The sequence below is a fragment of the Melanerpes formicivorus genome, unplaced genomic scaffold (assembly GCF_026170545.1).
Source record: "Melanerpes formicivorus ecotype bairdi unplaced genomic scaffold, bMelFor1.0.p_v2 SCAF_34, whole genome shotgun sequence".
Taxonomy (NCBI): domain Eukaryota; kingdom Metazoa; phylum Chordata; class Aves; order Piciformes; family Picidae; genus Melanerpes; species Melanerpes formicivorus.
This window is the reverse complement of record NW_027142386.1, coordinates 2,447,070-2,474,141: the sequence shown is the minus strand read 5'-3', so window position 1 is coordinate 2,474,141 and position 27,072 is coordinate 2,447,070. Positions and strand designations below refer to the sequence as shown.

Sequence of the window (27,072 nt, the reverse complement as noted above, 5' to 3'; positions counted from 1 at the left end):
TCCAAACCCTGTATCCTAGAATCCTGGATGGAGATCCTTGGTGTTAGTTGGAAGAAGATCTTATTGGTGTGTTACCAGCAGCATTTGTGCTTTTGAAACGTTTTGGAGTCTCATGCACTTCCATGGGAGGGTGATGGTCATGGTCAGTGCAAAAAAACCCAGTTGGTAAGAGTATGAGACTGTTAATCCCAGGGTCATGGGTTTGAGTCCCATGTTGGGCACCAATTCCACTTCCTGGGAAGAACTTCTTCCTCACCTCCAGCTTAAACCTCCCCTGGCACAGCTTGAGGCTGTGTTCTCTTGTTCTGATTGCCTGGGAGAAGAGACCAACCCCCACCTGTCTACAACCTCCCGTCAGGTAGTTGTAGACAGCAATAAGGTCTCCTCCTCTTCTGCAGGAAAGAGAATTTACTCTCACTGGCATGGCAGCTGTTCATTGCCAGCAGAGGAAGTGTTTTCCCACTGACTTCTAGAATGGTCAGGATGGTGTTGCTGTTGTAGGAGGCTGTGTAAATGCTTGGTGAAGGATTAGGAGGAGAGAAGTGTCTTGATCAGTGCTGTGCTCTGCTCCTTTCCCTCTCTGCTCTGCCTTTGTAGCTTCTACAGGCTCCATTCCTGTTATCCCGTGGCACTGTTTGCCAGGCCTTTGTGCAACTGCTTCCTCTGTTCTTCCTGAAGAAAAGCAGATGGAAGGCTTCCTTCACAGTCCTAATGGGTTCTGAATCAACATTGCCTTAGGCACTCTTTAGAGTTGGTTAAATGTTGCAGGCAGTGAGATTGGAGGCCGTGGTAAAACGATGTAAACTTGATAGCCATTTGCCAAGCTCCTGTCAATTCTGCTTAATGCCAGTGAGTCTGTAACTTCTGGTGTGCTGGGCTCCCTCTGCTTGGCACCTGGCCCTGCTGCCTCTGTAGGCAGTGGAGACACCTTGGGTGAGAAGGAAAACTACTTTTCCTTTTTTAAATTTGAAGTCATTGTTTTGGAGGGTGATAAAATCTGTAGTAACCTCTTCAGCTTGGTAGGAGAAGCTGAGCAGCAAGAAGAAATTCTTCACTACGAGGGTGGCAAGAGTCTGGAATGGATTATTCCGAGAGGTTGTGGGTGCCTCCTCCCTGGAGATGTTCAAGGCCAGGCTGGATGAGGCCTTGAGTAACCTGGGCTAGTTGAGAGGGATCCCTGCCCATGGCAGGGGGTTGGATTAGATGATCTCTAAGGGTCTCTTCCAGCCTAGGCTGTTTTGTGGTTCTCTTGGGCAAATTTGGTTCAAGTGAAGGAAATTCAAACTTGTGAAGCTGGCAGAAACCTTCCTTTGCTTATTCATTGTACTGTAGAACTTCCATGCTCAGCAATGTTGGTGTGGTGTGCTTGGGGTTGAGTTCTACACAGGACACAAACAAGCAGAGTTGGTTTTGTTCAGACAGTTCTAAAGATGTTTTGTAGCTCAACTGTGTTGAACAGAGGTGGTTCTGACAGAGCTGGAGGGAAGCATAATTTCACAGTACAACAGAGACAGCCTGCCAGTTTAAAGTCACCTCAGGAGTCTCTTCCCTTGCTTTACCTTTGCAGCCTTTCCTCTTGCTCTCTTCTATCCTCTAGCATTAGCTTTGGTGCTTATCTTGCTGCAGAGAAAGCAGATCAAAATTGCTGACATGACAAGAAATGCTTCCCTCCTGGTGCAGTTTGCCATTGCTTTCCTGGCACAAATTGGTTACCCTGTGGACAGAAGGGTGCTGGGCTTGGCTCCTGGGGACACTTGAAACAGAAATGGGGGCAGAAGGCTCAGCAGCAGGTGAAGGGCAGCAGGACCTCTCTGGTAAGCTGCAAGTTCTTAAGGCTTCAACATATTAGAAGGAAAAAAGGATTCAGCTGGAGTCTGCTGTGCTGTATCTCCAATGAGCAGAAATGGAGCCATGTTTCCTTCTAAAATGCTGTACTCTTTTACTGACATTTAAGGTCTGACCTCCAGAAGAAGAAAGTATGACAGCAATGTCAAATGTGCCTAGTGAAGGGGCAGGAAGCCCCTTCCTGCAGGCATTTCCTTTCTAGACACAGGATTTCTAGTGACTCTTCCTGACTTTTTCCATTATTCCATTTCCAGTAGCATGGCAGTCCCTGGAAAGGCTCATCCCTGAGGGTCCTGAGGCATGAAACAAAGCAGCAGCCATTGTTGCTCAGGCCCTTGTCTGTAGCTTCACAGAGCTGTAGTTGTCTTGTGCTGGTGGCTGTAACTCAACATCACTACTTTTTAAAGGCCTTCTGGTGTGCTTCTGACCCAGCCATGCACAGCACACAGACAGCAGAGCTGCTGGCAGCCACAGGGCCCTGTGGGGCTGCCTCCCTGCACTGAACTGGAAGCTTTTGTATCCTCCCCCTCTGCTCTGCCCTAGTGAGAGCACATCTGGAACGTCCAGTTCTGGGCTCCCCAGTTCAAGAGGGACAGGGGTATACTGGAGAGAGTCCAGCAGAGGCTGTGAGGATGCTGAAGGGCCTGGAACATCTGTGTGATGGGGAAAGGCAGAGTCCTGGGGCTGCTTGGTCTGGAGGGGAGAAGGCTGAGAGGGATCTGATAAATGTCTGTAAATATCTGCAGGGTGGGTGTCAGGAAGGGGCCAGGCTGGGCCAGGTTCTTTTCAGTGGTGTCCTGGGACAGGACAAGGGGAAAAAGACACAAACTGGAAGCCAGGAGGTTCCACTTCAGCATGAGGAAAAATTCTTTAGTGTGAGGGTGCTGGAGCCCTGGAGCAGGCTGCCCAGGTCTGTTGTGGTCCCTTTCTCTGGAGTTCTTCAAAACCTGCCTGGATGTGTTCCTGTTTGAGATGCCCTGGGTGACCCTGCTCTGGCAGTGGGGCTGGACTCCAGATGTCCCTTTCCAACCCCTAGCATTCTGAGATTCTCCAAACAGCTGCCCTGCTGCTGGCTGAAAAGCAACAAGATCTTAAACTGTTGTAGTTCAGCTGGGATTGCTCATTCTTCAGGCCCTGTGCTGTGACTCCTGCTCAGTTCTGAAGCAAACTGCAGCGAGAGGAATCTTTAGTAGATGCTTCTGTAGAGTGTCTCCTGTGAGTCTTTTGGCCAAATGAGTGTGTTGGGGAAAAGTTTTATTAAACACAAAGCTCATCTTTGAGCCTGTGGTAATTAATTTTTCCATGGGGGCACAAAGAGAGTCCATGAGAAGCAGATCTAATGCTGAACTTGGAAGGTTTACACTGAACTTTCAGAAGGGAGGTAGAGCTGCAAGTCTGCTGCCAAGTTTCCAGTGCTTGACTTTGTCATTAGCCTCAGCTCTTGGAGGAGCATTCATTTGCTGTACTCTGGAATACCATGGTGTGAAGCTGAGCTTAAGAGTTGGTAACCTGGGTCTGTAAGAACAGATCACAGAATCCCAGAATGGCTCAGGTTGGAGGGGACCTCAGATCATCTCCTCCAGCACCTCGCAGCTAGACTCAGCTGCTCAAGGCCTCATCCAGCCTGACCTTGAACCCCCCCAGGGATGAGGCAGCCGCAGCCTCCCTGGGCAGCCTGTTCCAGAGTCTTACCACCTCAGCTCCAGTCTAACCCTGCCATCCCTCAGCTTCAGACCATTCCCCCTTGTTCTGTCTCTAGACACCCTCAGAAAAAGTTCCTCTGCAGCCTTCCTGAGGTATCCCTTCAGGTATTGGAAGGCAGCTCTAAGGTCCCTCCAGAGGTTTCTCTTCTCCAGGCTGTGCACCCCCAGCTTCCTCAGCCTGTCCTCATAGCAGAGCTGCTCCAGCCCTTGGATCATCTTTGTGGCCTCCTCTGGACTCACTCCAGCAGCTCTGTGTCCTCCTTCTGCTGGGGACACCAGAAGTGGAGGCAGTATTTGAGGTGAGGTCTCAGCAGAGCACAGTCAAGAGGAAGATGATCACTTTAGCTGATTTAGTTTTATGCAGCCTGACTTCTGAAGGTGTGACTGCAGAGAGAGCTTGTGGTTGAAGGGGAAAAAAAAAACCCCAAACCACCTCAGTCCTCTTGTTTGAGCCTTAATCTAAAAAATGAAAGTGCTTGGTCTTCTGCCTCTTGCTGGGGGAGCTTGAGCTGAAATGCGTTCATCCTTCAATGTGCTTGCAGCTTGTTGGTGCAGGCTGCCCTGCCTGGGTGCTGAGAAGTCAAAGTGCTTGGATTCTCTGTTGAAATGCACCAATGAGTTAAGAGGAGGAGAGCTGAACTGAACTTGAGAGGGCTGAGAGGAAATCTTAACAACTTCTGTGTTTCTGAGGGGTAGGTGTCAAGCTGCAGGTGCCAGGCTCTTCTGTGGTGTCTTGTGATAGGACAAGGAACAATGGGCACAAACTGGAACCCAGGAGGCTCCACCTCGACATGAGGAGAAGCTTTGGTGTGAGGGTGCTGGAGGCCAGGAGCAGGCTCTCCAGAGAGGTGGTGGTGTCTCCCCTGGAGACTTTCCAGACCCACCTGGATGTGTTCCTGTGTGATCCTGCTCTGGCAGAGGGGTTGCAGTCGACAATCTCTAGAGGTCCCTTCCAGCCCCCCTACCATTCTGTGAGTCTGTGAGCATCAGGAGGGCATGAATTAATTTCAGGTACTTCACAGCTTTTCTGTGTGTGCCTCAGAGCTATCTTTAAGAGCTGTTAAACAAAGCAATGCTCTTCTGGAGCTAGAGAGGGCTGCTGGGCTGTGAGGACGAACAAATCTGCAGCAGCAAACTTGAGAACCAGAGCTGAGCCAGACAAGATAGGACCTTCCTGGTAGTGGTGTTTGCAAGGAGCAGCCCAGTCCAGGTTTCCTCAGCCTGTTTACCTCTCTCTCTTGTGGCAGGGTAAGGTTTAGGTCTCCTGATTTTGACAATTTCAAAGTGGTTGTAAAAGTGCTTTGAGAAATCTGCTTTTCTGGCAGGGTATGGAGGAAGAGCAGCTTGGGTCTGCAGCGAGTTGGAGCTGCAGATGTCCCCTGCATCTGAGGTGTCAGCTCTCAGTCCCTGCTGCTGGCTGGGAGTACCTTTGTGAGAGAAATTCTGGTTGTTCTCTCAAGGCTTTAGGAAAGTGCAAACCCCAACTGTGAAACTCTTGCTGTGCACCAAAGGCACTGTGCTGTACAGGTTCATGTGGGAAGTGTCCACCTGCTGTAGGTGAGGTGGGCGCAGGCCACTGCTGGCTCCTTTGGCCAGTGGCTATCCCAAAGGAGCCACAGGCACATCCCAGCTGCCAGAAGACCTTTGGTGGCTTGGGAAGAGTATTTGGGGAAGGAATGGTGCTGGTACTGCTCACTTCTCTAGGGATGGGACTTTTTGCCTATGAGGAAAGCCTCTGGCCTTAGGGAAGCATGGCCTGGCCTTGGCTGCTGGGAGGGAGGGAGGATGGGTTTTAGGGCAGGTGGATGTGGCTGAGGTTTTGGCAGGGTGTTTGTGGAGTGCTGGAGAGGGATCTGGTGACAGGAGAGTTTGAGTGGATGCACCTCAGCGATGGTGAGGGTTTGGAGGCTCAGCTCTGCTAAATAGAGCCTTGATCTTTCACTCTGACCTTGTGCAAGTGTTGAAGTGGTTTCTGAGGTTCCCATTTGGTGGCTTCCCTTCCCTGTGTGTCACATAGCCACATCCTGTCCTGCACAGAGCTATTGGAACAGGCTGCAGAGGGAAGTGGTGGAGTCACCATCCTTGGAGAGGTTCAAAAGATACGTAGACATGGCACTTGGGAACCTGGTGGTGTTGGGGTGAGGGTTGGACTGGATGATCTTGGAGGGCTTTTGCACCCTTAGTGATTGTGTGGTCCTATGTGTGCAGTCCAGCAGTGACCCAGAGCCAGCTGTGGCACAGTAACAGGGCCTTGAGGGGCAGGATGAGCAACATGTGAAGGGTAAAACATTCAGAAACTTGGTAGTCCCCAGCTGAAAGACTGACCCAGTCCTGGCAGGTCTGGCTGCTGCTCTGCTTTCTGCTTTTTAGGGGTTCTGGATTGGGTGATCTCTGGAGGTCCCTTGTAACCCCAAACATTCTGTGGTTCTGGGCATAAGGTGGGAGTGAAGACTGAGGTGGCAGGTGTGGTTCTGGCTGGTCCCAAGAGCTTGGATGCAGGGAACCTGCTGTGGCCTCTGTGGCTGTGAACACTTTGGCGTTTGCAGCAGTGTGGGGTTGGTTTTGTTAAGGTAGAACAGCTGCCCTTAAGAGCTCTTCAATGGTGCATGTTTTGTATATTGCCCTGCTTGTTCCTTTGAAAGAGTGAATTGTGCTGGAATGTTCAACAGACCCTGTTTTGTTTTGTGACTGGAAAAAATGTGGAGCTGAAGCAGCTGCTTGTTCTCAGCTCTGACATCAGCATTCAGACTTATTTCAGGTGGAGAACTTCTTGAAGCGCAAAGATCTGCAACTTACTTGGGCTCTTTCTCTTTGCAGGTGTACTATAACATGTCTAATGGTTATGAAGATCACATGGCTGAAGATTGCAGGGATGATATTGGTAGAACAAATTTAATTGTGAACTACCTCCCTCAGAACATGACACAGGATGAGCTGCGGAGTCTCTTCAGCAGTATCGGCGAAGTTGAGTCTGCGAAGCTCATCCGGGACAAAGTTGCAGGTACCAGCAGTGTCTGAGACACTTTGTGGTTGGCTGCTCAAGCAAATCCTTATCTGAGTGCTGTTTGATGGAGAAATAGGAAATACTTGTGTGTGTATAGTCAAGCTGAGCTGCTGCCAAGTGTGCATGTAATTCACTTAGAACCACAGAACTGTCAGGGCTGGAAGGGACCTCAAGGGTCATCCAGTTCCAACCCTCCCAAGGGCAGGGACACCTCACACTAGAGCAGTTTGCTCAGATCCACATCCAGCCTGGCCTTAAAAACTTCCAGGGCTGAGGCTTCCACCACATCCCTGGGCAACCTGTTCCAGTCTCTCACCACCCTCATGGGGAAGAACTTCTTCCTAACGTCCAATCTGAAGTTACCCATTTCTAATTTTGCTCCATCCCCCCCAGTCCTATCCCTCCCTGACACCCTAAAAAGTCCCTCCCCAGCTTTCTTGTAGCCCCCTTCAGATCCTGGAAGGCCACAATTAGGTCTCCTTGGAGCCTTCTCTTCAGACTGAACAACCCCAACTCCCTCAGTCTGTCCTCATAGGAGCGGAGCTCCAGCCCTCTGCTCCTCCTCGTGGCCCTTCTCTGGACACCTTCCAGCACCTCCAGATCCTTCCTGTAGTAGGGGCTCTGGAACTGGGCACAGTACTCCAGGTGTGGTCACAGCAGAGGGGGAGAATCATCTCCCTGGCCCTGCTGTCTGCACTTCTGATGCAGCCCAGGCTTTGGTTGGCTCTCTGGACTGCAGGTGCACACTACTGGCTCAGGTTGAGCTTCTCCTCCACCAGCACCCCCAAGGCCTTGGATATTATTAGGGAGCTGGACTAATTAAGGCTAAATTAATGACTGGTTTGTATGTGGTTAAGAATCCCAAGAGGTGCAGCTCCTCACTGCAAACACCAGGGGCCTCATCTTATTTATTCTTCCTATAATCTGAACAGTTTTGTCTCTCCCTGAGCACTGAACCGACAAACCAACCTTTGGAGCTGATTTTGGTCAGTAAAGGAGTGGCACCCTGCAGGCCTTATCACTCTTGAGGAATTTCACTTGCATGTTCTTTAGGATTCTTAGTGGGAGCTTTGAAAACTGAGAGGAATGAATTGTTCAGATCTTTGGAACTTGGTTTCCTTGCACGCAGCAAATGCTGCCAGAGCAGCTGCTCTTAGGAGCTGTGTAGCTGTCCTGGGAAGGATCCTTGCAGTGTTCCCAAGTTTTCATTTCCAACTTCTGGGTATTCCTATTCAGGATTCATAGAACCTGGCTCAGTGGGAGCATGGTTTCTGTAACTGCAGGTTCCTGTGCTGTTAACTGGCTGTGCACACCTGGCTGTGCTCAGCCTGCAGCTGCTTGCTGCGGGGCGTTTGCTGCTGCACATGCTCAGTGTCGTGTTTCAGAGCCTAGCAATACTGACTTGCATCACTATCTTATCCACAACAAAGCAGGTCTGGAACTACCTCCCTGGCTGTAAAAACTCCATAAAAGCTGATCAACCCCATGAGCATTTGGTGCTGTCTTAACAGATTGGGCTGCTTTATTTTGTGTGCTTGAGGGCAGGCACGAGAGCTGAATAATTAAGCTTTAGAGTTTACTTTCAGAAGGGCTTCTCTGCTTTCTGTGTCTCTAATTTCTTTCAGGTGAAGTGTTATGTGATAGCTCTGTCTCTCTGCTTACAAAGTGTGCATGTAAAAACAATCATGAAATGCTTCCCTGCAGTGGTGCTTGCTTGGAGTGTTCAGCCCACGCACTGCCATAGCCCTCGATGTGCTTAGAGGCAGAGGTTTTGCTCTGGAGGCTGCTTTTGCAAGGATGTAAATCCACTCCTTTACAGCAAGCTCTCATCAGATGGCATGGCTCATCCCCACCTTAGCCTTTCAGGCAAGCACAAAATGGTCTGTGGGGGTGGTGAGGATGTTTCAGGTGGGAAGCAAGGCAGAGCGTTGCCTGATTTTGGGAGTCCATGCAGTTCCCTGTAGCATCCAACAGTCTGGCAGAGTCTGGTCTACTTTAACTCAGAACCTGACAGTGCTGGGTAGTTTAAAGTCCAAAACCTGCTTGTGTGCTTCAGGCTTTGCTAACACCCCCCTGAGGACTCAGAAGTGAAATTCCTGTAACGTTGCATAGCCCCTGAGTGCCTGTGGACAAAATTCCAGCTTGGCTTTGAAGTGCAAGTGTCTGGTTCTGCCTGGCTGCTTTGCTCAGACCACTTACTCCTGCTGCTGCCAACTGTTGCCTTCAACTGCAGCCCTGTCAGGAGCAATTCCCAGGCTTCTCTATGCTCCCTAATAGTTTTGGAGTGTCAGTAACCAAGAATGAACTCCTTCAGGGGCCTTTTTACTTCCTTTCACTTTTCTGCCCCTTTGTGTTAAGATTCTTGGCTTGTCCAGCTCTGAGCAGAGCTGATGTTTGGCCTCCCCTGAGAGCAGCCCTGGGGCCCAGTCCTGCTTTCCTTAGGCATTTTTCTGACCCCATGACAGGCTAGCAGGAAATTAGAGCTGCAGAAGGATCTGCTCAGCTCCCTGACCTTGGTTTCTGTGAGGTCAGGTAAGCTGTGGTATTGGCAAGATGTTGTGGGGTGTAGTGGCCTGGGCAGAAGGGAATTGGACTTTTTAGATTAATTTACCTCTCCTCACTGAAATCACAGCTTTGGTGCTCTTAAAGCATTTTGTCTTCAGAATTGCCTTTACTGACTATTTGCAGAGGTGGAATCAGTGGTTGGTGATAATGTGTATTTTCTTACAAAGCAGTGACTGATACATGATTTTTTTTCCTCAGTTAATGAAATATATAAGGCAGAAAATGCCTTCTGCCTGGAATGCTGCTTTCCATGACTCAATGAACTGGGCTTAGCTTCCTGCAGACTGATCACTTGCATTCAGGAATCCATTTGAAAGGCAAAGTTGTTTTTGTGTTTCCTTTGAGCAAGCTATTTGATTTTTGACCAGTGTCTGTGAGGTTGGATTTGGTTCAGCTGCAGCATGGTGCTGAGCAGGCTTCCATGTGCCATGATCAGGTTCTTAAGGTTGAGAGAAACTCTTTAAAGCCACCAGGCTGCTTCTCCACTTTTTGATGTCGATGAATGCTGTGGGAGGCTGCAAGTAGCTGCAAAGCAGTGTCAGTTTCCATCCCTCACTGGGAATCTTCTGCTCTGGAAGGGACCTCAAAAGCTCATCCAGTCCAACCCCCTGCCAGAGTAGGAACACCTACACCAGATTGCACAGGAACACATCTAGGCAAGCCTTGAGTATCTCCAGAGAGGGAGACTCCACAGCCCCTCTGGGCAGCCTGTACCAGGCTCTATCACCCTCACTGTGAAAACTTTCTTCCTCATATTTATGTGCAACTTCTGTGCCTGAACTTCCACCACTGCCCCTGGTGCTGTCACTGGGCACCACCCAGCAGAGCCTGGCTCCAGCCTCTCCAGACTCACCCTGTACATATTTGCAAACATTGATGAGGTCACCTCTCAGTCTCCTCCAAGCAAAGAGCCCTCAGCTCCCTCAGTCTCTCCTCATATGGAAGATGTTCTACTCCCTTCCTCATCCTCGTGGCTCTCTGCTGGACTCTCTCAAGCAGCTCACTGTCTGTCTTGAACTGAGGGGCCCAGAACTGTACACAGTATTCCAGATGCAACCTCACCAGTGCATAATAGAGGAGGAGGAGAACCTCTCTTGACCTACTGGTGACACCCTTTCTAATCCACCCCAGGATAGCATTTGCCTTCCTGGCCACAAGAGCACATTGCTGGCTCATGGTCATCCTTCCATCTGCCAGGCCCCCAGGCCCCCTTCCCCTTCACTGCTACCAGCTTAGGCACCAGACTGCCCAGTGGGGCTGAGCTTTGCCCCCAGCCTGGCACAAACACTGTCCCATGGGACTTTTGCAGGGCTTTCTTGGTGTTTGCATGGCCAAGGATAGCTTTGGGCCTGCCTCAGTACCTGTACCAGACCCCCTGTACCTAGCTCTGTCTCCAGCAGCATGTGACCTGGGTTTGGGGCACTTGGAGTGGTCACCATGTTACAAGTGGGAGAGAAAAGGGGGAGCCCAGCAGCTCCTCAGTGCCAGAGCTGAAGCAGGTGTGAGGACATTGCTGAGGAATGCAGGAGTGGGTACTCAGGGACTGGCTCAGCAAAGAGCTCTGGGTTCAGACTGGGTTTCAGCTTCATGGTTTTTGGAGTGGCTGAAATGCATCATTAATACCTTCAGTGAAGGACTGAGGTTGAGCTGTGTGGTAGACCAGTGATAACCAGGTGGGCTGCTGTGTTTGGTGTTGGATTTGGTCCGAACAGGCTTGGAATGGGAAATGAGGCCCTTCCACTGCTAGGTTGGAAGATCAGTGCTGAAATACTTCAGGTGTTTGCACACATGCAAAAATTCAGTTTGACTCCCTCAAGAAGCTTTCTGGTTCTGGTTGTTGCCACTGGTTTCTTTCTGGGGTGTGTTCTATATTGGGGGGAGATATGTGTGGTGTTTTGTTTGCTGGGGCTTTGGTGTGGTTTTATTTGCTTGGTTTTCCTTGTTAAGGACATGGTAGAGTCACTAGAGCTGCAACTTCAAGATGGAGTCCAGCTGTAACCCAGCTGCCATGACCACTAAACCATGTCATGAAGTGCCACATCTTCAGCATCTTGGACACCTTCAGGGATGGGGACTCCACCACCTCCCTGGGTAGCCTGTTCCAATCCCTTACCACTCTGGAAGCAAAGAAGCTTTTCCTAATGTCCAACCTAAATGTCCCCTGTCCATTTCCTCTCACCCCTGTGCTGGTTACCTGGGAGAAGAGAGCAACCCCAGCCTGACTGCAGCCTCCTTTCAGGGAGCTGTAGAGGGCAGTGAGGTCTCCCCTCAGCCTCCTCTTCTCCAGACCAAACATCCCCAGCTCCCTCAGCCTCTCTGTATATGATGCCTTCCCAACCCCTCACCAGCCTTGTTGCTGACCTCTGGACACCCTGCAGCCCTTCAGTGTCTTTCCTCCTGTGGTGTGAAACCAGAAGCTGCCAAGGGGGTAACAAATAGCAGTTGCCTGTATTCTAACCTGAGCTAAACAGTCTGTGGAACTTGTCAGGTTCTTAAGAATATTGAAGTGCAAAATGTGGTTGGAAGGTAGGATGTGGAGCAGACCTAACATTGGGCTGAAGGACATCATGAGAAGCCAGAAACCAGCATCATCTCCTGGGACCAGTGGACAAAAAAATGACAGAATAGAACAAGTGGAAGCCTAAAGAAATGAGTTCTCAGTTAAAAATAACCTGAGTAGGTGCTTCCAAAAATGTGTGACAGGAGAACTAGTCCACTGCAAACTGTCAGAGCCTGCTCTGCCAGCCAGGGAGCAGCTGGGGTCATTCCAGGCTTTGGTTTAAGAACTACCCCAGAAATCAACTCAAAAGGCTGCAGCAGGTCCTCCAGCAGATGGAGGACACAGAGCTGTTGGAGTGAGTCCAGAGGAGGCCACAAAGATGATCCAGTGGCTGGAGCAGCTCTGCTGTGAGGAAAGGCTGAGGGAGCTGGGGGTGTTCAGCCTGGAGAAGACTTCAGGGTGACTTTAGAGCTGCCTTCCAGGGATCCTTCAGGAAGGCTGCAGAGGAGCTTTTCCTGAGGACATCTGGAGAAGGGACAAGGGGGAATGGCTTGAAGCTGAGGCAGAGGAGGGTTAGACTGGAGCTGAGGAAGAAGTTCTTCAGTACCAGGGTGGTGAGACTCTAGAACAGGTTGCCCAGGCAGGCTGTGGCTGCCTCCTCCCAGGGATGTGGGAGGAGGGGTTCAAGAAACCTATGGCCATGGCACCTGGGGGCATGGTTTAATGGCTGTGGTGGTGCTGGGTTGATAATTGGACTCAACCTTGGAGGCCATTTCCATCCAGAACAATTCTGTCTTTTATTCTGGCTGTAGGACAGTGCATGATGCTCTTCACTTTCCCATAGTGCTCTGCTGGCTCCTGCTCACCTTGCTCCACACTGGTTCCCAGGTCCTTCTCTGCACAGCTGCTCAGTCAGTGCCATGCTGTGGTGCTGCCAGGGTTGTTCCATCCCATGGTCAGGGTTTTGCACCTGTCCTTGCTGCGCTTCATAGAGTACCCTTGGCCCATTTCTGCAGTGGTTAGGCTGCTCCTTGTGCAGCCCTGCCCTCAGAGAGTCTGTCTTGTCCCATGGATGTGCATGGGTCGGATTCTCTCACCCAGTCTGTCCCTTAAGTGATCTTCACCCACTGGTCCTTCTTTGAACCCTTCCCAAGTGCAGAGGCTCTGTTAGACTTTGCAGTGAAGCATCAGGCAAAGAAGGGTTCCTGTGCCACTGCCACCACATCACTCACCTGGTCAGCAGCCATCCCACCTTTTCCTTCTGCAGCCTTGCACTGCTGAGACAGCAGGAGAAGCTTTGCTTGTTACCTTTGAGATAATTTCTTTGTTTGCCTCCATCCCTTTGGAGTGTCAGCTGCAGCTGAGCTTTGGCACTGGGGCAGGACAGTTTCTGAATCCCTGCTTTTGTGGCTGTCACTTCCTCCAGCTCCTGTATGTGGCCTGTTTGCTTTGGAGGCCTGCCAGCAGCTCCCTGCTCAGCCAGGCTCTGTGCTGCCACATCTGCTGTTCCTGGGTGCTGGGACCTTGGGAAACAAAAGCTGCTGTGTGCAGTGGTGACTTTGCTCAGGGGTTAGAACACAGCCTCCTGATGCTGGGCTCTGCCCTCCTGCCCGGCCTGGCTCTGCCCTCCTGCCTTGCCACACTTCTCACACTGGCACAGCCCATTTGTGGGGACCTGGATGTGAGGGTGCTTGCACTTTGCTCAGGGTTGGTGTGGTGGTGTCCCCAGCCAATGTCACTGCACTGGGGGCAGCCCACACAGGGCTAATCTGAGCACTCTGTTCTCATCCTCTGCAACTGCAGTCACCACTTGGAATTCTGCTTTTTCAGCAGGCTCAGGCCTGGTGCTTGTTCATGCTGCTTCTTGGTGCATTCCCACACATTCAGCTGGTTAGCACTCGCAGCACATTCTGTAAAGCCAAGCAAACAAAAAAAGCAAGCAAACAAAAAAAGTCCTCTTCCAGGACTCCACATCCTCCCCTGAGCCACATCTGGGATGATCTGTTCCATCTTTGTATTACTTCCTTGGGCTGAATTAACACTTTCCCAGTTCAGAGAGATTGCTCAGCTGAAAAACCTCCACACTTGAGGTGCTCTGGCACAGCAGCAGCCAGTTTAGGTTTTCTTGAGGTTCTTGGGGAGAACCCATTGGAGCTGCTGTGAGAGGGAGCAGGGGTAAACAAGCACCAGCTCTGCTCTCATCTTGTATTCCCCAGGCACACTGCAGTTGTCAGTCAGGAGCAGGAGGAGGAGAGGAAGAAATAAGCTCAGAACTGAAGCAGAGTCTGGGGGAGCTGGGAGAGAAAGGAAGGACATGGCCAGAACCCAAGTGATGCACAGCAAAACTGAGCCCTCTGCCATGAAAGGGCTTTTATCACAGAAACAGAACTGGATTCTTTCTGCTGAAGGAGCAGTTTGATTAAAGCTAGGGTTTGTGGCTATTCATCCAGATAAGGAGCTGCTTGTTGCTTACTGAAATCTCGGCCCCTTGAGTCCAGTTGCATTTATGTTTATGCAGACTTCTGCAAAGCCTTCTGAAGATGGGGTTTGCCCCCAAATAATTTCAATTGATAGCAATTAACTGTTACAGTTCTGCCTTCCTTTGCATGGCAGGTTTCTAGCAGCCTCTTAACACCATGGTAAAGCAAACAAGTTGTTCCTTGTCTGGGATGAAGACTTGGCATCAATTGGAAGGCTGTGGAAGTGCTGATTCCTCCTCTATTTCCTGGCTTTTCCTAGAGGCAGGCAGTTCAGACTGGTTAGGCCCAAGGAATCTGAAGCCAAGTTGTGAACAGAGAGAGGACTGCTGAGGAGTGCTCAGGCAGGGGAAGGTGCCTCCTGCAGTGACAGGGCTGTCCTGTGTCAGATCTCCTGCCCTGTTCATTCATGAAATCAGTAACCAAGTGGCAGGAGATGGCTGAGATCCACGTGTGAGGTGTTTAGAGCAAGGCAGTTGAATGTCTGCTGCCAGCTTTGGGAGAGTTGAGGGGTTTAGCACTGCAGGAATCCTAGAATGGCTCAGGTTGGAAGGGACCTCAGAGCTCATCTACTGCAAACTCCCCACCATGGGCAGGGACACCTCTCAACTACACTCAGCTGCTCAAGGCCTCATCCAGCCTGGCCTTGGACACCCCCAGGGAGGAGGCATCCACAGCCTGCCTGGGCAGCCTGGTCCAGAGTCTCAGCATCCTGGTACTGAAGAACTTCTTCCTCAGCTCCAGTCTAACCCTGCTGTGTCTCAGCTTCAGACCATTCCCCCTTGGCCTGTCTCTTAGACACCCTCAGGAAAAGTCCCTCTGCAGCCTTCCTGTAGAATCCCTTCAGGCTCTGGAAGGCAGCTCTGAGGTCCCCTTGGAGCCTTCTCTTCTCCAGTCTGAACACATCCAGCTCCTTCAGCCAGTCCTTATAGCAGAGGTGCTCCAGCCCTTGGATCATCTTTGTGGCCTCCTCTGGACTCTATCCAGCAGCTCGGTGTCCTCTTTCTGCTGAGGACACCAGAACTGGAGGCAGAATTGGAGGTGAGGTCTCAGCAGAGCAGAGCCAAGGGGCAGAATCTCTTCTCCTGCCCTGCTGCCCACACTCCTCTGGCTGCAGCCCAGCACACAGCTGCCTCTGGGCTGCAGGAGGGCACTGCTGGCTCCTGGGGAGCTGCTGAGCACCCAACATCCCCAAGACTTTCTTCAGCCCCATTCTGCACCCAGCCTGGATTGGTGCCTAGGATTGTGAAGCCCTGTTACCCTGCTGTCATTTAAAGGTGCTTAGTACCAAGAGGTCAGGGCTGCATTCCAGGTTTTTACAGAGTAAGACAGGGAATTGGTGTTTTCTTACCTAGTGACAGAAGTGAACAGAGCTGTAATTTATGGGGTTTGGGGTGAACTTATTAAATGTGAGGAAATGTGACTGTTGCTGTGCTGCCACTTTACAGGTCCTTCTCTTGGTAATCTATGGCTCTGTAAACCCCAGCACAGCCCTGCTCCCATTCCCCAGGACACTCAAACTCACTGAGGAGCAGGCATTGAGCAACCTGTGCAGAATCAGAGGTGGGGAAGTTTGCTCAAACAGCAGCAGTGAGGAGGCCAATGGGATCTGGCCACTCTAGTTTTGGGGAACAGGCCCTAGGAAGGTGAAGTGTGTGACACTTGGTGATACTGCCTGCACAAGAACCAGTGATACTGCCTGCACAAGAACCAGTGAATGCCAAGTCTGGAGACCCACACTTAGTAAAGGAGAGCACTGGAGGGGGTTCTGGAACAGGCTGTCAAGCACAGTGCCTGGGACAAAAATCTGACTGCTTTTGATGTGACACAAGCTGATGTTTGAGGGACAGGGAAGTGGTTGGTTTGTGCTGACAGGGACTGGGCCCTGTTGGTCCTCTGTGTCCATGAGTGCTGTTACTTATGTACAGGATAAAACCCAAACTAAGTAGCTTCATCTTGTCACTGATCTCAAGCATCGCAAGAAGAGAACCTGTCAGGTTCTGTGCAGGTGAGCTGCTGGGCAAGGGCAGGCTGCAGGCCTGCAGGGTTCCTGGGAGCACAGCTGCTCTGCAGTGTACAGCTGGTCCCCTCCTGGGAGCACAGCAGGGCAAGGAGAAAGGGCAGGACAGTCAGACACACTGCTTGGAGGCTAAACTCCTGATCTGTACCAGGAGCTAGTTCAATAAATGTCTCTGCTGTGAAATACTGCTGCTCTTTCCCTGCTGGGACAATCTGGTCACCCCCTTCCTTGTGCACTGTCCCCCCAGGGAGTGACAGCCTGGACTGCAGGGCTCAGCGGGGCAGGCCTGTTGGAGTCTGTTCCCCTGGCCTTTAGGCACCTGGTTTCCTAAACATTATTAGGAACTGATTCTGTCCAGTATTCTGCTGGGATGTTGATGTTTGTGTGGATTTGGGGCTAGGCTGAAAAGTTCCCTAAAGCAGCTGGTGCTGGTGTGCTGCACACAAGGGGTGCTGGACTCTCCTAGGGAGGAAAATGTCATTGCCTGCTGCCTGTGCTGTTTGTTCCTCTGCAGGTGATCTTTCTTTCCTTGGTCAGGTTCTGGAGAAGGTAGCTGGGGCCAGGTGCTAAACACTCTTCTAGTTGTTAAATTGTTTTCTTAACTGGGGGGGGGGGGGGGGGGGGGAAAGAATGTCAGTAGATGAGTGGTTGTGGCTGATGTGATCTAAAAGTTTGACCATCTTTGCCTAGGAAACCAGAAAATCAGTGCTGTAAAGAAATCACAGAACCATGCTGTGAGAGATGGCTGCAAACTCCTGGTCAGTGTTACCTGTAGGTCTTGCAAGGACAATTATGCAGAAGCTGATGTTTAAGATCTTTAAGATCTTGCTTTTGTTGCATTTGTTTCCAAAGTGGAGTTAAAGCTGACCTGGGTTGTCAGAGTGGTTTCCCACTGCAGCTGTCCAGGAGAGTGGCTTTGTGCTGCTGCAGCTCTTGTGGTGCTGGGGCTGTAAGAGCAGAGTATTGCTGCTGTGTGAGGGTGAGCACAGACAGGAGCTGGCTGCTGTAAGGGCTTTTGCAGGCAGTAAAAATGAACTGGGACTGTTTATAGGAGGAGGCTGTTAGGAAACAGGCGATGATATTATTTGGGTCTAGATGAGTTATGGTCTATTAAGTTTCACAACACAGCAGAGAGAAGCAGAGGATGTGCCAGGCAGTTGTGCTGTGCCAGTTGTTCTGAAGTAGCTCATATGCTGTTAGCAATAACACTTGGAGGGCTATTTGGATCTTCCTTCCATCCAGTCCTTCCTCTTCTCAGGAGCCAGCAATGGTCCCTGGCAGCCCAGCAGGCAGCTGAGTGCTGAGCTGCAGCCAGAGCAGGGAGAGCAGCAGCACAGGGAGGGGATTCTGCTCCTCTGCTCTGCTGAGAGCCCACCTGCAGCACTGCCTTCAGTTCTGGTGCCCCCAGCACAAGAAGGACCTGGAGCAGCTGGTGGAAAGGGTCCAGAGGAAGGGTCCAGTCTAATCCTGCTGTGCCTCAGCTGCAAACCTGTGTCTAGACACCCTCAGGAAAAGTCTCTCTGCAGCCTTCCTGCAGGATCCCTTCAGGTACTGGAAGGCAGTTTTAAGGTCCCTCTGGAATCTTCTCTTCTCCAGGCTGAACAACCTCAGTACCAAATGAGAGTTGCTTTGTTGCACTGAGTCTTGCCAGGATTGTAGTTATTTTTAGCTCTGTTTTAAGTAAGAGCCTTTAACTGTTGGGAAAATGCAACTTGAAGTTGTCTTACTATATGGTGTTGTAATAGTGCTTGTGGGGGTTGAAGGTAGAAGCAGAACAAATCAGTATCCAAATATCCTTTGCCTTAAATGTTTTAAAGATTTATATGAGTAATATCTCTTTTTAAAGGGTTGAGTGAACTTTGCAGGAGCTAACAGCCCAGGAAATGTTGGCATCCAAGAGGAGCTTTTTGCTCTTGACTTGAATCTGGTGTGGGAGACTCACTGCTGATGAGCTCCATGAGTGTATGAGGGACTGACAGCATTGTCTCCTCATGTCTCTAGGAGGGAAGGGTGGAGCAGCTGCACAGGAATGATGTTTTCTTACCAAGCAGTTCATCTGTTGACACTCCCTTACTTTTTTCTACTCTTTGTCTACAGGAGTTTGTGCCACTGAACTTTAACTGCTTGCCTTTGGTCCAGCACAGTTAATCTTAAAAGCTGGTCAAGGTTTCAGCCTTGGCTTAGTCACTGGTCCTGGATCACCTGTGGCTGCCTGACCCATGCTGTCTGTGGGGTGTCCAGAGCAGCAGGGAAGGAGCTTTGAGTTATTTCTTCTGCTGTATGAGAACTTGTTTGGCTTATTTTGATACTTGCTGTGTGGATTCTGATGCTGTTGGCTTTTTTCTCATTTCCTTTCACATTGATGCTGATTAACTTCCTGCTCTTGGGATTAACTCTCAAAATGTTCTTCCAGGACACAGCTTAGGCTATGGCTTTGTGAACTACGTCACTGCAAAGGATGCTGAGAGAGCAATAAACACATTGAATGGCCTCAGACTGCAGTCAAAAACTATCAAGGTAGGCTGGGCAGATTTGGTTTGGTCTTCTGTGAAACTTCTTTTTCTGATCTCCCAGTAAACTTCATTCTGGGGGTAAGGCTTTGTAGGGGCAGTGCAGAGAGCTGTTGTGCCTCTCAGGTTTGGTTACAGCTTTGCATTCCCATATTCCACTGCTTTTCATTCCTATTACAGCGGTAGGCTGGCTCACTCCAAAGTGGTATCAGGCTTTTGAACTCAGATTCATGGAATGGGTTGGGTTGGAAGGGACCTTAAAGATCATCCCTGGGCAGGGAGACCTCCCACTTGCCCAGGTTGCTCAAGGCCTCATCCAACCCAGCCCCAAGCACCCCCAGGGAGGGGACATCCTCAGGCACATCTCAAACACTCTGTGGTCTCTAAACTCAAATGCAGACACTGCTTGTCCAGCAGAGCAGGCAGTGCTGGGTGTAGGAAACCATCCCTGCTTAGCTGGGGTTTGTAACTTTCTTGAGCAGCAGCAGTTGAGATGAACAGCTGCAGTGCAGCTTTCTAAGTCCTGTGAGGCTTTAAAGAGTGCACCCACAGCACAAGTTCTTGGTGTGATCTGGGGTTACTGGCAGGTCCTGCATCCCTGTCAGAACTTCAGGCAGGGGTTCTTCCACACAGCAAGTGTTGGCTGGAGGTGTTGGTTTAGGCTGCTGCTGTCTCTTCATAGCAGTACATCTGTATTCTTTAGCTGTTGGATGAGACCCCAGTGAATGGAGTTGTAGTCGAGTCATACAGGGGTGGGACTTTTCTCACTTGGTTCTGGGTGTTTTCCTTCCCTCCTCCCTGTTCAGCTGTTTCTGAGCTCCAGCCAGAAATGCATGGGAAGTGAGGCAAGACAAAATGAATTACCCTTGCCTCTTTCCACCCTGAATGGAAACACTGTTTTTCCTCTGCAGGTCTCCTATGCTCGCCCAAGCTCTGAAGTTATCAAGGATGCTAATTTATATATCAGTGGGCTGCCCAGGTCCATGACACAGAAGGATGTAGAAGATATGTTCTCACGCTTTGGACGCATCATCAACTCCCGTGTGCTGGTGGATCAAACCACAGGTGAGCCCTGCACTCCCTCAGCAGGCTGCACTGGGGACCATTTTGGTGTCTTTGAGACTGGCAGTTCCCAAACTAACTCAGACCTCCACTGCTCATGACATCTGGGGTCCATGTAGATCCTTTTCCAGTGTTCTTTTTAAACCACAGAGTGTCCTGTGCTGCTGATCTGCTGGCTGGCAGCCCAAACCTCCTGCCGTGTTCTCTGCTCCTGCTGTCAGCTGCTGGTCTGTCCCCATCTACTGTCTTGTTGTGACACTTCCTTACTGTAGTGCAGTGTTTGGAGGGCTGACATTGCCCTTGCATTGCACACATGCAGCTGTCTTCCTCAGGTGAACCCCAGGCAATAATTATCCATCCAAAAGCACAAGGATGTGTTTTGACTGTTCTCCCAACTGGGAACGCACCCAATTTTCTCACTGTAAAACCCTGGAGGTGCCTTCCAGTCCTGTGGTTACTGCTAACCTGTGAATGACCACATTTAGTGCCACCCTCTTGAATGCTTGGGGTTTGGTTTTTTGTTTTGCTGTTGTGGTTTAAATTAGAAAAACAAAAGGAGGAGTTGCTAAGTTAATCACTCAGCTCAGGGGACACCAAAGTGCTGCCACTGTAACTTTAATGCTGACACCCTGAGAGTGTTTGCAGAGTTTTAGTTCCTTAGCTCCCTTATTTCAGACTGAGTGAGGAGCCTGGCTTAAGCTGTGAGCTCAGCTGTTCTGTCTGCAGTAGCCCCTGTGGCATGGTTAGATTTGGAGAGAGCCCCAGTTCCCTGCTGCTGTGCTGTGTGAGAACAGGAGATCCTCTAACCACAGCAATTCCACCTGTGGCATTCCTGTCTGCTGGCACCCAGCAGCTAGGGAACCATTTTCATGCTCTGAGGAATCTCCTGTAATTTAGAGCAGGCCAGCAGCAGCTTTTGGTGAGATTAATCTGACCAGATGCTGAAGTCTGCAGATGTAAAGTTGTTACACATCTCCACCAGGGCTAGGTCCTTGTGTAGACCTCTGCTTTGAAGTGATTTGGTCAGACTGCACTGTAACCACAGAGAAATCTGAGATGAGTAATCACTGCAGCCATGCCAGGGATCCTTCCCCTCTAGAAAGGAGACACTTGGTTAAGCTTTGATATCTGCATGGTTCTGTCTCTAGAGCTACTTAGCTAGGTGACAGCTATAGGTAGAAGCAAGAAGACTTCACTGAAAATTTGTATTGATCCAAAAGAGTCATCCTCCTCTGGCTGCTGCTGGAATCAAGCCTAGCATCTGTCTTTGGCAGAGCTATGAAATCATAGAGAACTGTCAGAGTAAGAAGGTACCTCAAGGATCATCCAGTTCCAACCCCCTGCCATGGCCAGGGACACCTCATGCTAGATCAGGTTGCTCAGAGCCACATCCAGCCTGGCTGCAGAGACCTCCAGGGATGAGGCTTCCACCACCTTCCCAGGCAACCTATTCTAGTGTCTCACCACCCTCACAAGGAAGAACTTCTTCCTAACATCCAATCTCAATCTCCCCACTTCTAGTTTTGCTCCATGCCCCCAAGTCCTGTCACTCCCTGACACCCTCAGAAGTCTCTCTCCAGCTTTCTTGTAGCCCCCTTCAGATACTGGAAGGCCACAGTTAGGTCTCCTTGGAGTCTTCTCTGGGCTGAGCAACCTCTGTCCTCATAGGAGATGATCTGCAGCCCTTTGCTCATCCTTGTGGCCCTTCTCTGGACACATTCCAGCGCCTCCAGATCTTTCCTGTAGGGGCTTCAGGCAGTGCTCCAGCTGGGGTCTCAGCAGAGTGGAGCAGAGGGGGAGAATCATCTCTCTGGCCCTGCTGGCTACACTTCTCTTGCTGCAGCCCAGGCTCTGGTTGGCTTTCTGGGCTGCAAGTGCACACCAAATAACAGCAGTCAGACCATTCACATCTCCCCAGAATCTAATGCCTCTCATGGAGTGTGCTGGGCTGTGCCTCTGTCTATGCCATTGCCAGCTCAGAACATAGCTTGCTCCCAGCTAACCCCACATGAAGGTGGTGCTGGAGGAATGGGTGCTGCTTCCAGGGTAGCTGAGTGCACAGAGCCTTGGTTTGCCTCCCCTCAGGAGTGCAGCCAGGCCTTGGCTTTAAAACCTGAGTTCTTCTCTTCATCTAGCTGGGATTTGTGCTGTTGCACTCATCTCTGAGCAGAGGAGGTTCTCTACCTCTGGAGATTGAATCTGTTTAAAAATAGACTTTCTCCAGCATTTGTGTGAGAGAACACCCAGGAAGCACTGGGATGGACAGCCACAAATGGAGAAGAAGTGCCAGCATGCTGGACTCTGGAATAGCCCTTGCTGAGTTCTGGTTGCTGCTGCTGTTCTGTGCCTCTCCTTCTGGCTCATCTCAGTGGGGTTGGAGCATGTAGTACTGTCTGCTCCGATTTGATGAACTGATCCATTCTAGCCTCCTATTTCAGAAGCTGTCAGCAAGAAATAAAACAGCAGATAAACTTCAGAGGCTGACTGCTTTGCAGCTCACTCTAGGAGCAGCAGCTGCAGAGCTGCTAGCCAGCCCCCGCTGCTGTTCTGCAGCATTTGTAGGTGCAGTGACTTAGGCAGAAGGCGGCCTGGGACTCCTCATGCTTGACACAGTAATAGGAGAGGTTATTTCTGCAAGTTTTGCCAGTGCCCCAGTGGGAAGATGCCTTTCCTAGAGACCAGCCCATGGGTAATTGTAGGGGCTGGATTCTCTTTTGCTTTCTTGCCACATGCCAAAGGTTTTATTGAGCTGCAATGTTCAGTTGGTACAAACCTTTGTGATGTATGATGGGCTCAGACAACTTCTGAAACTGGCTTTGAGGGTTTCCCTGTCTGGGTGTAGAGAAGAGACAAGATGGAAGTATTTGATTTGGCCCTTCTGCAACAGAGCTGGTAAAAGACTAGAGCTGGTCTGGCCAGAATCACAAAATGTTAGGGGTTGGAAGGGACTTCCAGAGATAATCAAGTCCCAACCCCCTGCTAGAGCAGGATCACCCAGGGCAGGTCACACAGAATATATCTGGTTGAAAGAAACCTCAAAGATCATCCAGTCCAACCCTTGACCCAGCATTGAAGGGTAAAGACATCCAGGTAGGTCTTGAAGGTCTCCACAGAAGGAGACTCCACAACCTCTCTGGGCAGCCTGCTCCAGGCCTCCAGCACCCTCACACCAAAGAAGTTTCTCCTCCTGCTCAGATGGAACCTCCTGGGTTCCAGCTTGTACCTATTGTTCCTTGTCCTGTCACAGGGCACCACTGAAAAGAGCCTGGAACCTTCATCTTGCCCCCCACCCCTCAGATATTTATAGACATTGATCAGATCCCCTCTCAGCCTTCTCCTCTCCAGACTAACCAGCCCCAAGGCTCTCAGTTGTTGTTCACAGCAGAGATGTCCCAGCCCCCCAGTCATCTTTGTAGTCTGTAGGACCATCTCCAGCAGGTCCCTGTCTCCTTGAGCTGGGGAGCCCCAAACTGGACACTATACCAGGTGTGGTCTCACCAGAGCAGAGCAGAGGGGGAGGAGAACCTTTCTAGCCCTGCTGGCCACACTTTTCTTGCTGCACCCCAGGATGCTGTTGGCTCTTGATGCCACAGCAGTGTCCCATGGAGAACTTGCTGCCCTCTAGGACAGTGTCTGCTTGGGGATGAAATTCAAACTGAAGATACCCTTGGAGCTTCTCTCTGATAAACAACATTTCCAGCTGTCCTCAAGTCAGAGATAAGAATGAGGGGAGAGTGAAAAAGATTTCCTAGGACCTCTTACCTCATGCTGAAGGGTGGCAGCATGCAGCAGCTAGGCTCTGGGACGAGAAATTAAACCAGGAAATGTTAACAGCCATGGAGTTGCCCCCATCCCCTGACCAGTGGGGCAGTGTTTTCAGCATGGGAATATGAAACACCTGGGCACAAACTGGGGTCAGTGTTGTCAATGCTGGGTTTGCAGATGAAGCTTTGTGCTGATAACCCAAGCTAAGGAGGTTTGGGTTTGGTTTTTAACCAACTGCAATGAAACCTTTTTTATCACAGTATAACTAAGGTTGGAAGAGACCTCGAGGATCATTGGGTCCAACCTATAAACACAGCCCCCATGACTAGACCATGGCACCAAGTGCCACGTCCAATCCCCTCTTGAACACCTCCAGGGATGGGGACTCCACCACCTCCCTGGGCAGCACATTCCAATGATGAACGACTCGCTTGGTGAAGAACTTCCTCCTCACCTCGAGTCTAAACCTCCCCTGGCGCAGCTTGAGACTGTGTCCTCTTGTTCTGGTGCTGGTTGCCTGGAAGAAGAGACCAACCCCTTCCTGGCTACAACCACCTTTCAGGTAGTTGTAGAGGGCAATGAGGTCTCCCCTGAGCCTCCTCTTCTCCAGGCTAAGCAACCCCAGCTCCCTCAGCCTCTCCTCACAGGGCTGTGCTCAAGGCCTCTCCCCAGCCTTGTTGCCCTTCTCTGGACACCTTCAAGTGTTTCGATGTCCTTCTTAACCTGAGGGGCCCAGAACTGGACACAGGACTCAAGATGTGGCCTAACCAAAGCAGAGTACAGGGGCACAATGACTTCCCTGCTCCTGCTGGCCACACTATTCTTGCTGCAGGCCAGGATGCCATTGGCCCTCTTGGCCACCTGGGCACTGGAAAATGTTGGGAGTTACTTACTGGAAAATGTTGGGAGGGGTCGTTTGGTGTTTTTTTGGTCACTGCAAATGCCAGCTGCTGATGGATTCCATGAAATTGCCTGTCTCTGTTGGAGTCCCTGTGGCTGCTGCAGCTGCTGGGAATGCCTTTTAACTTGTCTTTTGTTCCTTAATTCTGCCCTTCGTCCTCCAGCCGCCGAAGAACCCGAGCGGTAAAACGTAGAGAGCTCGAAAGCTGTGACCGTAAAACACAAAAGGGGGAAAAAGGAAAAGATTTAACTCTTTTGGTTTTTTTTTTGCTTTTTAAAGTTCTTTTCAGTTTATCCTGAACTTCAATTATTTTTTTTTGTTTTGTTTTGTTTTTTTTATTTTGTTTGTTTGTTTGTTTGTTTTGTTTCTATTGGTTTGGTTAAAAGGTTTGTCCAGAGGGGTCGCATTTATCCGGTTTGACAAAAGGTCAGAAGCAGAAGAGGCAATTACAAATTTCAATGGTCACAAACCCCCAGGTTCCTCCGAACCCATTACAGTGAAGTTTGCAGCCAATCCTAACCAGAACAAAAATGTGGCCCTGCTGTCCCAGCTGTGTCACTCACCAGCTAGACGGTTCGGAGGGCCGGTGCACCACCAGGCGCAGAGATTCAGGTAGGTTAGGAGCGGCGGCTGGGCCGCGGCCTCGGCAGCTCTGCACTCACCTCTTCATTGCAGCATGTCTGAATGAATGCATAAGTGCACTGTGTGTCCTGCAGTGGTTTGTGAAGAGCTTGTGGAATTCAAACATGAGTCCAGTCAAGTCTTACCTGTAAAACTGCTGTTGGAGTTCATGATGTGAATGGAGCATACCCTACGGTGTCTTATTTCTGCCACTGAGCCTACAGGGAGGTGATAGCCAGCTGCAGGTTCCAGATGGGTGTTGGTAGATGCCTGTCTCAACAGATCCCCATTCTGGAGTCCATCTCTCTGAATGTGTCTGTATTTGGCAACTTAAAGCTCTGAACCATTGGTTCCAGCAGGGGGGTGTCATAGTGAACCAGGAAAACCTTATTACTGTCAGGTAGTGACAGGACTAGGGGGAATGGAATGAAGCTGGAGGTGGGGAGATTCAGGCTAGGTGTGAGGAGGAGGTTCTTCACCATGAGAGTGGTGAAACCCTGGAATGTGTTGTCAAGGGAGGTGGTCGAGGCCCCGTCCCTGGAGGTGTTTAAGAGCAGGCTGGATGAGGCTCTGTCCAGCCTGATCTAGTGTGGGGTGTCCCTGCCCATGGCAGGGGGGTTGGAACTAGATGGTCTGTGTGGTCCCTTCCAACCCTGAATGAAACTATGAAAAGAGTGTAAGGGATTTCTGCCTACATCTCGAGCCGTGCAGGGTTCTCTCCTTCTTTGAGTCCTACTAAGGTCAGTGGAACTGTTGAGTAATTGCAGCCTGTTGTTGGCTTCCAGACTGTGGGAGACAAAGTGTCTTTTGCTTTTAGAAACTGCCTTGGTTGCTTTGAACAAGAATCACTTGAACCTGCTTAGCACAGCTGCTTAAAGCAGGGTGTCTGAGGTGCAGATCTGTGTTCAGATGTTTAGGTATTGCAGACTGGCAGAGGCAGTAGCAGAGCAGTTCTGGGGTAAGCCATGCTCTATGAATAGTGGAGACAATTCCCCAGCTGACTTGAAGGCAGGAACTGTCCCTCCCTCTTCATATCTTGTCACAGCTTTGCAGGAACTTGAACCCTTCCATCCCTCAGCCACACATGCATGGCCTGCACCATGGATACACCACACCTGCACCACCTCACAGCCCTCTTGATTCTTCCCAGCTTTTGGTCTTGACTGCAACTTTTTCTAGTAAGTCTCCCTCAAAGGATGCTGAACTTAATGAGTTATAATTATTCATAGTGTGGTGAAGCTTAGGATCCTTAGCTTGGAGTCTTGTTTGTTTGGTGTAGTGAGCAAAACCTGATGAAAGCATCAGCTGCTTCCAGGGGGCTCCCGGGCTGGATGAATTCCAGTTGTGGTCTCTGCTGCACAGAGGTTGAATACACTGACATGTGATTACTCTTCACCTCCTTCCATCATAGCCCTGCAAATCCAGGATTAAGCCTTTGGTATCACTGATTTGTAATTATTAATTTCCCCCAGATATGACTCAAACCCTTTCTTTAATGTTCTCTTAATCCTTTGGTAGTTCCTGTGGTATTTGTGGCTCACATCAGGAACTGCTGTGAATGCCTTTTTCCACTGGAGTGCTCATTCTGAGACATGCTCCACAGTATTCTGCATTGCCTCCAGAAGCAATGACACTGCATTTGGGTTTGTGTTTGGAGGATAGCTAAAGCATCTGGGCAAGGGTGAGCTTTGCTTACTTCAGCAGATGGGCAGATCTGGAGGTGGTGTACTCTGCCATGGAAGATCTGAGCTCCTAAAGCTTGAGCAGGCTGGCCAAAGCCCTCTGCTTCTGCAGCTCACCAGAGCTTCGATCCAGGATGTTCCTCCTAATCTCAAAGTGATTCCCAGTTCAGCTGGTTTTGCTTTCAGTCTTGTTCAGGATTGGAGCCAGCTCCTCATTAATTCAATGGGCATACTTCTGTGGATGTCAGAACCCAGGAATTAGGCCCCAAATGCCCAATGGGGAGTTGTTACTTCTTGGTAATCCTTTGGTGAAGGGAAAACATGAGAAGACTCTTAGACTGTTTAACCCTGTCACTGAGGTTATTGCTTGGGCAGCTCCCACATGTGTTGAACTCCAGTGGAATTGTTTAAATGTTC

At 50.3% G+C, this 27,072-nt stretch overlaps 1 protein-coding gene across 2 annotated transcripts in view; it reads left to right on the top strand.

The window, feature by feature from the left end:
• Positions 1 to 27,072, top strand: part of ELAVL1 (ELAV like RNA binding protein 1) — a 41,513-nt gene that overhangs the window by 8,088 nt on the left and 6,353 nt on the right. For both annotated transcript variants that reach the window (XM_068156409.1, XM_068156408.1), the window contains exons 2-5: positions 6,366 to 6,549; positions 18,528 to 18,631; positions 19,536 to 19,689; positions 24,739 to 24,964. In XM_068156409.1, coding sequence (XP_068012510.1) covers positions 6,378 to 6,549; positions 18,528 to 18,631; positions 19,536 to 19,689; positions 24,739 to 24,964 — 656 coding nt within the window. In that variant the 5' untranslated portion in view covers positions 6,366 to 6,377. The remainder of the gene's footprint in view (positions 1 to 6,365; positions 6,550 to 18,527; positions 18,632 to 19,535; positions 19,690 to 24,738; positions 24,965 to 27,072) is intronic.